Genomic DNA, 17,569 nt, shown 5'->3' on the forward strand with positions numbered 1-17,569 from the left:
ACTTTCAGAGACTTTAAATGAACAGTTTTGATTTGTTGTTTTTGTTGGTTTTTTTTCTCTTTCTGTTATAATATACACCATCTGTAACATGTATTCTCTGCGGAGGCCCTCCCTTTGCAAGACTAATGTCAAAGCGTCGGTTCATGAGGACAAAAAAAATCACTCCTCTGGACAAAACTTTCCTCTCTTCCTTTTCTATATTGTTGTTCACATATTATTAGTTAGCAATAGTTATCATATTGTTTTTACTGTTCCGTCAAGGAAACATTTTGTTTCTTGAGGAACAACAGGGGGGACTGTAACGATTGGAATAACGCCACCTGCTGGATACTTACTGTAGAAGAGTTCTGCCCATGAAGCGAAGGTCTTTGAGGGCAAGACCAGGCATCAGGAAGTGACGCAGACTAGTGGGAGGAGGAAGGAAGAGACTGGCGCTCAGTCTCGCGCTCTTTCCTGGGGACGCTGGCGGAGAAGGGAGCTAGAAATGTGCTCTCCCTTTAATAGATAGGAATCTAGGCCTTTCTCTCTCTTTACCAAATTCTTATTCTCCTTAATAAATGCTTAAAAGTCTAACTCTTGCTAAAGCTTATAATTTATTGGCGACCACTCATTAGATATTTTAGACAGTTTAGCTAGAATTTTAGCCCTTAACAGTCTGATGCCAAATTTGAACTTGGGTCTTCATGACTTCAGGCCTGGCACTCTATCTACTCTGAACTGTCCCACAAATATTTAGACACTGATTTCAAAGGTTTTTACCAATAGATTGTACACGACATATATTGTCACCTCTCACTTCTGTATCCTCTGTCCTAGCCTCTTTTTTCCTTTTTATGACCTCTCCCCTCAATTTTTCCAAACTTTCAACTATGCCTAGATTCAAGTTGCTCCATATCCTAGGCAGAAGCATCCATGCCATAGCACATTATTTACTGCCTTCTAATCATAATTGAAGTCCCCCTGAAAATTTTGGCATTTGACAGCTCATCTTTTACCTTAGAGTTCATCTAATCCATATCCTTTTCATTTTATTTATTTATTCATTTGCCTCTTCTCCTTCCCCCACTACACACTTACACCAAATACATACAAAGCATTGAGTTATTTGACATGATTTCAAGTCTGGGGCTGGGACCAGGGCCACAGATTCAAGAGGGCCCCAGGTAAGGCTGGGATAGCACCAGACATGTTTCCGGAAGAGCCTCTTACTCAGATACTGGCCCAACCTTGGCTTTAGGAGGATCAGGTGGTTGTCCTGCTAGTCTTTTAATCAGCTGCCTTTCCCATCCTTCAAGAATTCACAGAGATCATGGCACCCTTGACTGAAGCCTCAGGCCTACAGCCCCACCAAAGGCTCATTTTCTTCAGGGCCAAGGCAACCTCACCAGACTTGCAGGCCACTTTGGCCCCACTTTTCTTGGGCAGCTTTTTACAGGATGCCTTCCTCCCACCCCCTTCCCAATCTGGAGTATCTCTTCCTTCAGCTCTGGGAAGAAATGGAACCACACCTAGGGAAGATATGCCACACCTAGGCAGGGCCAGATGTCACTAGAGAAGTAGAAACTTAGGAACAGGTAGGGATTTCTGGGGGAACTAGAAGACAATATTTGTGGTCCTGGAAGGAGGGGGCTAGAGGTTTGGGTTGATGGCAACTGGACTTGGAGGAAGGACCTTATTATATTGGTTAATCCTCTTCATCTAACAGCTGAAGAAACTGAAGTCCACAGAAATTAGGTGGTATAACTTCCTCAAATTATTGAGGTAGCCAGTTGACTCAGTGGATAGAGCACTGGGCCTGGACTGGGCCCGAGTTCAAATCTGGCCTCTGATATTTACTAGCTGCATCACCCTGGGCAAGTAACTGAGCCTCTTTTTGCTTTAATCCACTGGAGAAGGAAATGGCAAATCATTCCAGTATCTTTGCCAAGAAAACCCCATGGATAGGATGGTCCACAGGGTCATGAAGAGTCAGACACAACTGAATGACTCAACAACAACAACAAACATTTGCTCAAGGACCCAATAGTGGGTGGCAGAATTGGATCTGGTTCTTAATGAATTGTATTTTAACCTACAGTACCTTGCTTCCTTCCTAAAGGTTGTAATTAGTTTCAGGAGTGGGCAAGGGCTTAGAACAAGATGAAATATGTCTAAGGGTCAGAATCATGGCCTTCTGCCACCCATATTAGTCTGGAATCAGTACTAGAGAAAGTTTCCAAAGACACATTTCTTTCTTTTTTTTTTTTTTTTTGCAGGGCAATGAAGGTTAAGTGACTTGCCCAGGGTCACAGAGCTCCAAAGACACATTTTTATTTGAATTTATCCCTATTGGTAGCATAGGGTTAATGAATAAGAATTTGTCATCTGACTCTTCTAGGGCCATTTGGACTAGACTCTGAGAACTAACAATTCAGCCATGGTTAATAGGACCAATAGACACTTTTTTGGGGAAAATGATTAGTTTAGTCCAGAAGTTGTATAGATTTATAGGTCTGGCTGCAAATTTGGCATTGTTTATTGTTTTGCTGATATTTTTAGACTTATGAAAATGATATAGAAATGTTAATAATGTAGATTAAACTTAATAAAAGTGTGTGATACATACTCCCCCTCGGCCCCTCAGAGATCCAATTGTTAAATGATTATATACATAACCCTGTTTTAATGTCTTCAGGGTCCTTGGAATTTGGGCCAGGACCACAGTAGTCTTGGAAATCCAATAGTGCCAAATATTGGTTACAATATATAGAACAGAGAGCAATTCTTTCAATGCTTCTACTGTACCTATTTATTTTAGTTATTTTACCTAATATAATCCTTGAAGATCTGAAGTAATTTATGGTACATAGAGGCAATGATAAGCATCAATGAATGAGATAGCCATACTGATGAATCATAAATATTTAAAATAATGAAAATTTATAAAATTAGGCATTTCCCCTCCTAAGGGTCTTTCAGGACCAGAGGATAAACTTTGTTATAGCAGGTGAAGAAGTGTGCATGAGGGGCACAGGGCATAGGCAGAGGTCATTGGCTAATGGTCCCAGGAGAGTACTGCAAGTCTGAGACAGGTTAGATTAAAATCTTTGATATTTTAAAATAAATATCCAGTTAGATAAATTTGGATTATTGATTATCTAAATTCTTTTCTCCTTATTAAAGGAATCAAATGAAACCTCCATCTTACCAACCAATCAAAAGCACTAATATTTTCCCCCAGAATGATCTCATGGAACCTGCCACTCCCTGCACAGATGGGGGAGCCTCATTAAGGCCTCTCAGGTGGAATAGAAAGAATGTTTTTCAGTTGCTGTTTGTTCAGTTGTTTCAGGGATGTCCAACTCTTTTTTATCCCATTTGGGGTTTTCTTCGCAAAGATACTGGAGTGGTTTGCCATTTCCTTCTCCAGCTCATTTTACAGATAAGGAAACTGAGGCAAAGAGGATTGAGTGACTTCCCCAGGATCACACAGCTTATGTGTCTCAGATTTGACTCAGTAAGATGAGTCTTCCTGACTCCAGGTCAAGCACTCTATCCACTGTGCCACCTACCTGCCCCTGGAAAGAATAATATGTCCCCTATATTCTTTGGGGTCATATTATATTTATATTTCACTAGGTGGAATGAATGCAGTCCTTTCCAACTCTTGAGATTTTATCTCTGAAGTCACGAAAAAGTGGTTAATTCTCCCCCTCCCAAAAGACTTTCTCTTTATTACTTTTTTTTTGGTATTATTTTCACAGTATGAATTACAAAGCTGATGGGAGAGAGAATTTTTATGCCACCCACCCAACTTTGTACTACTGGCTCAGGGACATAATTTTTTCTCTGGGCTCCAATATTTTTCTATTCATGGCTCTGGTGAGCCTTTTATATGTGAACTCATTGATTCTCTCAGGAACCCTGTGAGTTAGGTATTATTATTATCTCCATTTAACAAATGAGAAAACTGAAGTATAGAGAGATGATGTGACTGATCCAGGGTCACACAGCTAGTGAGTACTTGAGGCAAACTCAGATCCTCCTAACTTCAGGTCCTTCATTCTAGCTGTCTAACTGCCTCTTTCAGCATGTAGTAAGAACTTAATATTTTCCCTTCTTTCTTTCTTCCTTTGAGATTGGCGCTTTGTCCTAGTAAAGACTGTGCCCAATGGTCAGAATCAGTCAGTTACCCTAAATCAAGTTACTAGTTATCTATACCTTGAAATAATATCTGTCTTCCCAATTACCTGGAAATATTACGTGAAGATAAAGGGAACAGATGCATATGAAAGGCACATAAGTTCAAATTGTTGGCGTCTTGATCCTAAAGGAAGGCAGTCCAATTGATTGGATAATAGATGTCTTCTCTATACACATTATACTTTGCAGTTCTTTTATTCTTTCTACAAAGAAAATACTTCACAACAAAGTATAATTTACTGAAGGATTTCTATTGTTTCCTTTGAATTGGGCAATAATCTATGGCCAGAAATTATTTTTTAATTAAAGCCTCTTTACCCTCAAAATTGCGTCCCTTCAAAGGTTTGTTACTATCCACCAGTCTTTGTGTTTTCACTGTAATGCTTGTAACTTAACTGACCAGAAAATAAAACCCTACATGCCCCAGAGATTGTAATTTTCTGGTCTTTAGGACCCTTATTTAAAATAGTGTTTAAAGGGGCAGCTAGATGGCGCAGTGGATGGAGCACCGGCCCTGGAGTCAGGAGTACCTGAGTTCAAATCTGGCCTCAGACACTTAACACTTGCTGGCTGTGTGACCCTGGGCAAGTCACTTAACCCCAATTGCCTCACCAAAAAAAAAAAAATAGTGTTTAAAACTACCCTTTATGCCTCCCTTCCTACTGTGTCCTTGGATGCTACCTACCTTGCCTATCATTAGCCTGGACTCTGCTTAGGAGACCTGAGTTCTAAATCTTGGCTTTACCAGTAACTTACTGTTTGTCTTCAGACAAGTCACCTTACTTGTTTGTGCCTCAGGAGCTTTATTTATTACAGTGAGGGCTATTCTCTTGGAACTTTCACATTCTCTAACTCCATAACTACTGATTTCATTATCTACAGCAGTGGTTCTTGGTGTTCTCATTTTACAATTATCCAGAGGGGGCTGCTGTCCTACATTACCTCTCTGTAAAAAAAGGGAGGAAAAGAGGCAAAATATTGGGCTTTTGCAATGGGTAGAGTGGTATTAGAGTCACAGATTTATATCTTGAAGGGATCACAGAGGCCAACTTAACTTCCTCATTTTAGAGATAAGCAAATTGGGGCTCAGAGAAGTGAAAAGACGTGCTCAAGGTCACACTGGTAGGAAGTAGCAGAATCATTTGAAGTGACCTTATTTTTCAGCACTGCACACAGTGAGCTCTTTGGTTAGAGAAATTCCATTACAATTCCATAGGGATTATGTGCTTCATTACTTACCCTAATTTCCAGGAACAGGAAACTATAAAAATTTTAGCATAGCTTTTTAAAATTCTGGAATGTGACTATCGTTCATCACACGAGAGACAAAGGCTCTTTGTTACCATAAATATATTTGTAAAATATACAAAGCAACACCCTACATAAATAAAAATATTGACAACTGTATAAAAACTACATTAAAATATTAGTACATATGGTGATCTAAAGTCACCCTCTGCATTGCTGATAGTTTACAATAATAGGCTTTGCATTTTCATAACAGTTTTTATCTAAACACTCAAAGACAAGTAGATGTTAATTCATGTAAGTTAAACCTCACAACAGCCCTGTGAGGTAGGCAAGCATATCATTCAATAGACAGAGGAATTGAGGTTAAAAGCTATACAATAAGTTGTAAAAGACCATTCAACAAAATAGAGATCAAACTAGTACTAGACCATAGGAGGCCCTTGTTGCCCCTGTGATGCAGAACCAACTTGGCAATACTGAGACTTATGGCTCCAACTTTTATAGTCATTTCCAAAATATAAATAAATTAAATTGCATTAAGGAATGGGCTTATATAAATAAATAACTGTAATACCTCTAGGAGGAAAAAATAAGCTCATATCCCAGAGACCAATAAAATTTCAATCTTACTAAAATGAAAATCCCGATTGAGAAACAGAAGGATACAATAGCATGTACCCATAAGTCTAGTACAGAAACTAAGGAAACTGGAGATTTCCAAAAGTACCCTGTGCTCATTTTTTCTTACTATCTGAGGAGCTTGGGCATAATATAAGAAGGTTTCATCATTAATCAAATACATGTCAAATATATAGAGATTGGCCAGAAAATTTTGGAAATAGAATTTTATTTTTATTTGTCTTGTTTCCCCTAGTGGTATTCAGCTGCTCTATTTGTTTTGATCCAGAACTATGATTTCTTTCATGTATAGATCTCCTGGTGTAGAAACTCCCCTACCAGTGTGTTTTGTGTGTGTGTGTGTGTGTGTGTGTGTGTGTGTGTGTGTGTGTGTGTGTGTTTTTAATGTATAGTCTTAAGAATTGCTTCTGGAACTGAGAAATTAAGTGACTTGACAATGTTTCACATAGTCGGCAGTGTGTGTCAGAAGCTGGACTTTAACTTAGGTCCTACGAACTCCAAGGCTAGTGCTGTAGCCATTACACCACACTGTCTCTTTTACTATTACCTACTTTTCACATACAATTCAGGAAATAAGGTCTCTATTAAATGAAAATACTATAGGAACATTTCCTCTTAAATCTAGTCAATACTTTCAGGTAAATAATAATTATTATGGGATCTTTTTCACATATAGCTACTTTAAAAAACAAACGAAAAAATCCAACCTAATAAAAATCAGCACCATCAACAAGAGTTGCTGACTGAGGCTTTGTCAATAACCCTGGATATTTCTATTTGATTCAAAAAACATTTTAAAGTCTTTACTATGTACATGCACTGTGCTATGTGTTTGTTTCTGAGACAAAAAAAAAGTTTTGTCTGCTGTCAAAATTCTACTGGGTAGAACTGGGGTAGAGATGTAAATGTATACAGATAAGAAATAAATACAAGGTAATGTGAGGAAAGACAGATCACTGACAACTGGGAGTGGAAAGAGATTAAGACAAAAAATGAAAAACAGAAATCAGACACTTCATTGGTAATTCACAGCTACAAGAGATTTGTGCTTGGCACATTAGTCCCTGAGTTGAGCTCAAATATATCTGGAGTCCCGGCTGCTGTTGAAGGCCATAGATCTTAATATCCCATGAAATATATTTTTATGGGAAAAAATTTTTTTGAAACATATTAACAAGACACACAGGTCATTATAAAAGTACAGGAGTCCCTCCTTCTCATTTTTTGCAAATGAAATGAAAAAAAATAGAAGTCAATTACATGATTTCGGGAAGGAACATGTTTAAACAAATTATTTCAACTTGTATTAAGTCTGAAGCACATGAAGAAGAATGATCTCCAAATGTCAGCCTATTCATCTTTATTAATCCTGGCTCTCTTGTCTAAGAGTCACTAACGTTTTCCTTTCGATCTAGGCTAAATCTACATATTGATGAAAAGTGAGAAAACCATCAATAGTAGACATAATAGAATGCTAATCACCATACTTTGGCACGGATTTTTCTAAAAATGGAATTGAATATGTTGTTCCACTGATGATCTGGAAAAATAGTCTTCTCTGTCTTCACCCATACTTAAAAACACACACTCAAAATGAGTTTTTGAAACCAACTATCAATTAGCCTGAGGCACATTTTTTCTTTAGCATCTTTCTTTTGTTCATTCATACAGTTGTCTCTAATAGGCCTCAAATGCATTCAGCACCGTCATCTTTTCTCATTCTTTCAGCATTACCTTCAAGTAATGATATGCTTCTTACTACAGTATGCAGAATGAGTATCAATATAATAAATAGATGCTCTGTGCCCCATATAAAAATGTTACAGTTTCAGATAATTAAATGGAAAGTCCAATAGCATAATGATTACTATTTTGTCCTTTAGGTATTGAACTTGGATGAAATTTCCAGCCTTTATATATCAACTTCCATGCTGTGCCACTAGGAGATAGGGTAAATAAGTAATATAATTAAGTTATTGTGTCCCTAGAAGAAATGGCTCAACCTATTATCCTCAGCAATAAATTAAGTGGTTGTGTTTGTTATAAGAATCAAGAAATGGGAAGAATTGTTATACAATGTTTGAGTCTCCCTAGTATCCTAGAGAAAAATGTCCTCTTTCTTCACTATGGAGGAAAAAAAAGTTTATAAATATAGTTAGGGAGTAAAATAATATCAGAGAAGTCTTCTTAGCAGAAGATACGGGAACTATGGGTACAGAATGTTGAATTCATGGTTAGAGACACTAACCATATATGCTGATTTTCTGAATTGTTTTTCATTGTTGTAAGGGTGGATCCCATATGGGGGTAGTAATGCTATATTTGAGAATGACTTTGATTTAAAAACAAAAGTCCTTAGTAAAACGTATTTTAAAAATCATATTAGATGGAACTTTTCTTTGGTAGTGGCTTTGTTTTATCTGTCATTATAGCTTCTATTTTCCTCATGGTAGGAGGAATATAAGTGATACATGCAGCGAGGTGGAGAATGATAAATCAATATAAGTCCTTTGTGATTCATGATGTGTTCAGGGCATTGATCCAAACCACATGCAGATTAAAAATACACATGATGTAGGAGTTTCAGATGAACATACAACTCATTCATTTTACTCAAATGAAGACTTTGCATTAGAGACCAACTTTTGAGTTAATCCAGTTCAGATACTGAGTCACTTGAGTGTAGACTCCAGGTCTTTTGGGAAGAGCACATGATTCTCCCCAACTCACTATTCCAATAAGGTACCAGATATCATGGTGATCAGGAAAAACCAGGGGTCCACCAGAATCACCCTAAGGAAAAATAAATAAGTATTTAAAAATCTGACAGAGTACTACTACATTTTATTACAATCAGAAGAATTTCAAACACTTCTTTTCTTGCGAAAGGAGGAATATTGACATTGAACTAAAGCTGAACAATGTTTCAGAATGCTTCCATAACTTGCAAGTAAATCTTGCAATGAGACTTTATATTCAATTGCATTAATCAACTGCACTATTTGGTACTTAAAACAATTGGATAATATCTCTAATTTGTTAAAGAATGGTAATGTTTGTCCATTGATATATAATTAACCTTTAGTGAGGCAATTGGGGTTAAGTGACTTGCCCAGGGTCGCACAGCTAGTAAGTGTGTGTTAAGTGTCTGAGGCCAGATTTGAACTCAGGTACTCCTGACTCCAGGGCCAGTGCTCTATCCACTGCGCCACCTAGCTGCCCCCTATAATTAATCTTAATTTGTGAGAACATAGGGGAAACTGTCCCTCAAATTTTGTTTTCTTCAAAAGTTGACTTCATTTTATAAGTCTTTAAGACTGATCTCTATTTAAACTGGAGACTATCCTTGGACAAGTGAATATGATTCATACTTCTGTAGAGCAGTGTTTGAGAAACTTTGAAATACTTAATATCTGTCTAGAAGTGCTTAATGTTAACATCAAACATACCTTGCAAGCATCGATTTTTCCTTCCAGGAACCCAGCACATAGCATTCCTTTTTTTATAAGACCATTATACACATCTGTTCTGTTACACACATTAGTGCTAATGATTTCCACTCTGGCTTGGCGAAGAACATTTTGGATTGGCCCTGTAAACACAAAGTTGGTACATCATTATCTATGTAGCCAAGACAAGCAAAAGAATCATCAAATGTTTGAATCAATTTATTAAGATTGTTTGAATACTGTTCAGTGTTTATTTTTTGTCATAAAAATATGGATAGAAGGAGTCATGTACATATATGAATAAATGCAACTTTGTATCATCAATATCATCATAATAATCCTTAATATATCATAATAACAACTGCAATTTGTGAGATAACCAGAATATTTTAGATGTGAACTGACCAGGGTATAGAATAAGGGGCTCTTGATATATAACTCAAGATCACATTAGCTTTCTTGGCAATGAGATCAGACTTCATACTTAGTAAGATTGCATGTAGCCTACTAAAGTCCTAAGATCTCTTTCTCTTGAACTTTCATCTTACTATTTCTCCTCTACTTAAAAAGTTGATTTTTTTTAACAAAATGATGAAACTTTACATTTGTCCCTAGTAAATAACATGAGTAAAACACTTTGCCAACATTTAAAGCATGACATAAATGTTGGCTATTAAGAAAAATAACAAAACAATGGTAATAATAATAATAATAATTTTCCTCTTATTTAGTTTAACACAATATTTTGGAATGACAATAAGTTTTTGAAACTTGACTACAATCAAATGTGTTAGCCACCCCTCCCATCTCTGAAATTTTGATAGGCATATCATCTATAGATTATGTAAATCAGAAGTTTAAAATATTGAAAAATACAGATGCTTGTACATTTCACTGGAAGACAAGTTCCAATTCGAAATAGAACCATTTCTGACTAGTTGTTAGATCCAACCATTTAACTATGTCTCCCAAAGGAATTTATTTTATTTTCTAGCCCCCTCCCCCATTTCTCTTTTTCCAAAAAGATAGTATCCCCTCTTTATCTCTCCTTATTAACACCTTGTTAACATTTTGAAAACCACACTCTAATCAAGCTAACTTCTTTCCATCTTATCAACTATCTTATCCTGAGTGTCCATTCTCCTCTTCCTTCTTCTTTTCAGGTTTTTCATTTTATTTTAACTCCTACTTCTCCTCTTCAAGTCCTTCTGCTCTAGTCCTTCTTCTCTAAATCCTTTTTTTTTTTTTCAGTTGAGTTCCTATCACTCAAAACATATCTTTCTCCTCCCTGGGCATTCGCTGTCTCCTGGAATTCATTCTCCACCTTAGATCCTTCTGCTTGAATCTTTTTTTCTCTAATCCTTCTTCAGCTCAATTCCTTTTTCTTCGACTCAGGTCCTCTTCATTTAGATCTAACCATTCTCCTTCAAGCAAGTCTTTTTCCTTTTCCATTAAGTCCTTCTAAATTTTTCCTCTCCAAATTAAACCTCCAGGCCTTTTCCATTTCCAAACCCTCTAAATCACCTTTATAAATCTTCCTCTATCTTTATTTCACTCCTCCTTCCTCTCTCTTCTGCTACCACTACAACTAGCTGCATTTTCAATTTGTCTCCTTAACTAGATGATATGAGTGAATGAAAAAGCATTTGTTAAGGGCTTTACCATATACCAAGCAATACAAAGCAATCAAGACTCACAAAAAGGAGACAGTCCTTGTCTTCTCTAAAAGGGTGTTCATTCTAATGAGGAGAGAGAACACACAAAACAGAGCAGTGGCTTGGAGGGATATTTTAGTTTGGTAAGATTGTCAAATCTTTTCCAAGAACAATAACAGAGTTGATTTTATTGTAGTTCCCAACTAGGAAAGGGGAGTTTGGAGCATGGCAACTGATGAATGAAATGTTACTTGAAGCTAATCCTAATTGCAATGGATAATTGAAGCAATCACTGATCAGAACAGTGGGGGCCTCTGGGCAGGAGAAACATTTGAATCCTTTAAGGCTTGGTTTCTGATCTGCTTGGCAATAGGTTAGCTAGTGAGATGGCCCAGGAGTGAAGTGGAGTGGTTGAAGTTGTTTCAAGGTAGAAACTACATGTTGGACAGGGATAAAGTCTTCTCTTTCTTGTTCCCCAATAGTAGTGGGACACAAAGGAGGTAATCAAGATGTGGTAGGTGATTTTAGTTGATGTATAAAAATCTTTTTTTTTTTTTCTGAAGCAGAGAACAGAACTTGAGGTAAAGGAACACAAGTTAAGCAAGTTATAATGGGAAAGATAGGCAAAAAAAAAAGGATAGAAAAAGAAAGTTATTGGGGGACAACTATAAGGAAAGAGAACTGCATGAGGTTTAGTGGTGTAGAAATCTAGGCATCCAGTAAGGAAGTTAGAAAAAGTGAGTATTACTCACCTCGTCTTTAATACTAAACCACCCCCAAAATATGCCAAATTATCTCCTGAACTACTAGGAAAAACACAGAATTATCAAATTTAAGGCTGGAGAATATCTAAGAGACATTCTGTTAGAGAAGTTCCTAACATTTAAGCCCATGGGAAATGGTTAAATTAGTAGAAGAGACCCACAAATCCATATATATTAATCATGATCATTTTGACTTTTACATAAATAAAACAAAATATGTGGTATGAATACAACTACTATGATGTAGGACAAAAGGGAGAACTCATTGTATAGCAGTTTGAAATTGCTATGCTTGTTAATTACAGACTAAGACAATTTTCTGTGTAATAGGTTTACTTCAGGTTGTTAAAGGGATCATTTTTAGAATGACTGACATCAACAAAGACATTTTAGAAAGACATTTAGAAAGAATTATATAGGATGAGAAAGCTTGCAGGAATTGGTCATGAATAAAATACCAAGGACCCGGAACTAAGTGGTGCTATATGCTGCCTAAACGATACCTTGGCCAAAAAACCCACAAGGGGTCTGAGTCGATTTATCATTGCAATGTCTTTCATACCTTTGTACCTAATGTCCCTTTCCTATTTTGGGGAGCAGGTACATGCAAGGGGTCTTATGGGTTCTTGGTAGTCAGATTGCCAGAGACCTTGACACCTACAGTGCAATGGAGCATGATATTATTAGATGAATCCCTGGTACTCTTAAAATACGAATTTGATTGCTTTACTCTAGTTTCTGAATAATTTTGAACAGCTCACTTGTATATGGTACTTAAGTTAAAAAATACATTCTTTACAACAACTCTTGTGGTAGATAGTATAAATACCATCATTTTCATTTAACAGATAAGACAATGAAGACTGAGAATTAACCTAGATTTCTCTTGACTTCAAGTCCACCATACCTTCTATTAGAGTAGAGTGCATGTCTTCAAATGATGAACTTAAATGTGTTTTCCCTATGACAAATCATTAGGTCTCTATCCACAATTAAGCTATGCAATTTTTAAAATACTCACCATCTTCTACTACAGATCCAAATCCAGTGACAAAAACACTTGTTTGAGGTGGCAATTTTATATAAGATTCTGGGAGGCAAACTCGTTGGATCTCATGGGAATATTCAATGCTTTCAGCCAGTTGCATCAAGGCAATATCATTTTCATGTGTAATGTTGTTGTATTTTTCATGAACAATAATTGTTTCAACATTTCGTTTTGCTAAAGGTGGTATAATGGTTGTTCCAAATGTTGCAATCCATTGCCTTGGATTCTTAGTTCTGTGAAGATTTAAGTGAATAAGTTATTTTTTGGATAACGTGCAAAGTTCAACCTTCAGCTAAATTGCTAGGTTTAACCTTTACCTTTAAAAAATAGAGGCAAGATCACAAGGAAAACAGAAAATTGGGGGGATTTTATAGACAGTTTCTCAGATAAAGGTCTCATATCTCAAATATATAAAGAACTTTGTCAAATCTATAAAAATATGAATCATTCCCCAATTGATAAATCATCAAAGGATATAAAGAGTTTCTGATGAAACCAAAACAATTTTGTCATATAAAAATGCCCTAAATCATTATTGAATAGAGAGTTGCAAATTAAAACAACCTTGAGATATCATTTTATACCTATCAGATTGACTAACACAATTGAAAGGGAAAGTGACAAATGTTGGAAGGGATGTGGAAAAATTGGGACACTAATTCACTGTTGATGGAAATGTGAACTGATCCAACCATTTTGGCAAGAAATTTGGAATTATTGCAAAGAGTCAATAAACTGGCTATACCCTTTGACTAAATAATACCACTACTAGGTCTGTTTCAAAGATGATTAGAGAAGAAGGAAAATAACCTATATCTTCTAAAATATTAATAGCAGCTCTCTTTGTGATGGCAAAGAACTGGAAATTACTGGGATGCTCATCAATTGGGGCATGGCTGAACAAGTTGTGGGATACTTCTGTGCCTCAAGAAATTATGAGTTCAATGATCTTAGAAAAACATGAATAGATTTGCATGAAATAAAAAAAAACAGAATGAGCGGAACCAAGAGAATGTTGTATACAGTAACATCAATATCAATTTAAGAACAACTTTGAGTAAATCATTTTGACTATTATAAATACTCAAATTAACTACAAAAGATCTATGAAGGAAAATGCCATCTGATCCAGAGAAAGAATTAATAAATAGAAGTATGTATAAAATGATTTTATACACACACACACACACACACACACACACACACACACACTTGTGTCTAATGGTAACCATCTATAGGACCAAGGTAGGATGGGAAGGAAAAAAAGGGTAAAAAAGAAAATGACATGATATTTTATTATATATTTAAAAGGAATAGCAAGTTGTACATAATAGATTTGCAGTTTAATGTGCAATCATCTTCTTTATTTCTATCATACTCTGATGGAAATGCTTGCTTTATTTCTTAAATTCAAAATAAATAATTTTTTTAAAAAGTAGAATTATCAGGACATGACTTTTTTTGTTTTGTTTTTGTTTGCACATATAATTTTATGGCTAGAAAAGAAACCTTAGAGATAATTGAGTCCAACCTTTTCATTTACTAAAGGAAGTAGTTAAGTCATAAAAAGAAGAGACTTTCCCAAGGCCTTATATTTAGTTAGTGACAGAGCTGCATCTTGATTCTATTTGTCCATATACTTAGTCCAGAGGTTTTTTTTCACTATAGCAGCATTAATATTTTTCAACTCCCATAAAGTAGAATATAATGATCTAATAATATTTTTTGCAATCCTTAAAAGATCAGTATGGATAATCCTTCCATTGGTATATTACCACCAATGGTAAATAGCATCTCCCTTCCTACATCCAAGTCTTTCCAAGTTTTTTTTTTCTAAAATCAATGGTAGGCAATCTTTAAGAATTGTTATGCACCTCCCCCCCCCAAAAAAAATACCCCTGACTCTAATCCAATGATGAGCTACTAGGTTTTTACATGAAGCCTTTCCAGCTTGATAAGAACTGTTAAGGTGTTCTGCTAGAAAAAATTTCTAGAACCAAGAATGATTTTCTGGAAATTCTAAAATGATAAGAGAAATCAGAGTAAGAATTTAATAGAGGTTAACAACAACGTGGCAGCTAGGTGGCACAGTGGATAGAGCACTGGGCTTGGAATCAGGAAGACTCATCTTCATAACTTTGAATTCAGCCTCAGATACTTATTAGCTGTGTGACACAAGTCACTTAACCCAGTTTGCCTCAGTTTGTCATCTATCAAATGAATTAGAGAAGAGAATGGCAAACCACTCTAGTGTCTTTGCCCAGAAAGCCCCAAGTGGGGTCTCAAAGAGTTGGACGTGATTGAAAAGACTCAACAATGATAAACTTTTGGAACCTTAAATGGGCCACAACAGAGCTGGAAGGAATCCTTGCAATACAGTGTCTGTCATCATTAGGGAAGAAGGAAGGAGGAATAAGCATTTATATAATTTCTTCTCTATGCCAGACACTATGCAAGTACATTTACATATATTATTTTGTATAGATCCTGAAATAATTATTAGTTTCTTGCCTCCCCCCAAAAGAGGATAAGGATTGAGACAAACTATTAAAGCATATGAAAAACTTATAGCTTCATTTCTCAAACGTTTTTGGTCTGAGGACAAACTTAGAGTCTTAAAAATCATTGAGCACTGCAATGAATCTTTTTTAGAGATAGCTAGGTGATATAGTAGGTCAAACACTGGGCCTGGAGTCAGGAATATATGCATTCAAATCAGGCCTTAGACAGTTAATAGCTGTGTAATCTGTCTGCCTCAGTTTCACCAACATAAAATGGGAAAAATAGAATCTACCTCTCAGTGTTATTATGAAAATCAAATGAGAAAATATTTTTAAAGCACTTTAGTACAATGTCTGGCTATATCTGATTAACAAATTTTTTTTCCTTCTTTTCTTATGTGGGTTATGTCTATCAATATTTATATTATTAGGAAATAAATGTGATATCTTTAACACATATTTATTTATTTTAGAATAACAGTAATAATTAATTACATAAATGAAAGTTTTACCAAAAAAGCCCCTGTATTTTCTAAAAGTAAAAAATAGGATTGGAATTGTTTTATATATTTTTTCATATCTCTTTCCTGTCTAGCTTAATAGGATACAGCTAGATTCTCATATCTCTTTCTGCATTCAACTTATTGTGATATGTTGTTTTGGTTAAAGCTTCATATGAAGGAAATCTGACCTCACACAGATGTATAGTTGGAAAAGAGTTGAGTACTTTAAGAGGAAAATAACATTAAAATGTTTTTTATGAGAATAATTTTGACCTCCCACACCTCAGACAGCCTCTATAGACCACACTGTGAGAACCTTTTACCTACAGAAATATTTTGAGAACAGATACTACCTCAGCAAGCAATAGTCAAGGCTTAAAACAGGCACCCACCAGTGGTGAACATAACTGAAAGTAATTTAACTGTAGAAGAAGCCTAGAGAATTACTAAAATCCAAGAATGGATTCAAAAGTCCTTCTGTGGGCAATATCTGCATGAATTCATCAATACTCTATTGATAGAGATGCCTCAAACAAATTACTGAATCATGTGGATTTGCTTGTTTCTGGGTTTAAGGTGGCAGTTCAGGCCTAAGTCACTGGAAAATTATGAAAGGTTATTGGGGGCAGCTAGGTGGTACAATGGATGAAGCACCAGCACTGGATTCAGGAGGACCTGAGTTCAAATCTGGCCTCAGACACTTGACACTTACTACCTGTGTGACCCTGGGCAAGTCACAACCCCATTGCCCCCCCCCAAAGATTATCAATTGATCAACCTATAAGTATGTATTGAACACTCACCATTTTCCAGACACTCTCCTAGTTGCTAGAGATGCAAGTAAAAAGAAAGAAAGAACCCCTGCTTACAATCAGTTTATATTCTAATACTTAAGGAAGCTAGATTTAATGATAATTGTAGATTATTCAAGGAAATGTTTTAAACTGTGTAACGCATTATTAAAGTTCATAAAATGTACGTACTTATCAAATGCCTCGCAAGGCATGACCTTATAACTAGAATATTGATAGATATATAGAATTAACACACATATTTATACACACATTCACATACATACACATACACATCTACATCACTTTTGCTGTCTTTCATGGATTAAAATGACAAATCCCAGGGGCAGCTAGGTGGCGCAGTGGATAGAACACCGGCCCTGGAGTCAGGAGTACATGAGTTCAAATCCGGTCTCAGATACTTAACACTTACTAGCTGTGTGACCCTGGGCAAGTCACTTAACCCCAATTGCCTCACTAAAAAAAATAAAAAAATAAAAAAATAAATAAAATGACAAATCCCCAAACTGAAAATAGAAACGAGAACTCAACCAATAACTTTTACCAGAACTGGACCATTATTATAGAGCTAATTGTTGCCTACAGTTGCCCAACATAAGCCTAATCCATAAACATTGTTTAAAATTTTTTTTTTCATTAACAGAATATCTATTTTCTCTCCCTCCCACATCCTCATTATTTTAAAAAAAATGATAACAATGCCCTTGTGATGAATGTGAATAATCAAGTAAAAAGAATTCAGTACTCCATATGGGATTGGACCAG

At 35.9% G+C, this 17,569-nt stretch overlaps 1 protein-coding gene across 1 annotated transcript in view; it reads right to left on the reverse strand.

The window, feature by feature from the left end:
* Positions 1 to 8,703: 8,703 nt before the first annotated feature.
* The window catches only part of LOC122732098 (transmembrane protease serine 11F-like), a 108,554-nt gene continuing 99,688 nt past the window's right edge, over positions 8,704 to 17,569 (reverse strand). The window contains 3 exon segments of the mRNA XM_043972266.1: positions 8,704 to 8,865; positions 9,522 to 9,664; positions 12,962 to 13,221. Of these exon segments, the coding sequence (XP_043828201.1) occupies positions 8,704 to 8,865; positions 9,522 to 9,664; positions 12,962 to 13,221 (565 nt within the window).

This window comes from Dromiciops gliroides, chromosome 6 (genome assembly GCF_019393635.1).
Source record: "Dromiciops gliroides isolate mDroGli1 chromosome 6, mDroGli1.pri, whole genome shotgun sequence".
Lineage (NCBI taxonomy): Eukaryota > Metazoa > Chordata > Mammalia > Microbiotheria > Microbiotheriidae > Dromiciops > Dromiciops gliroides.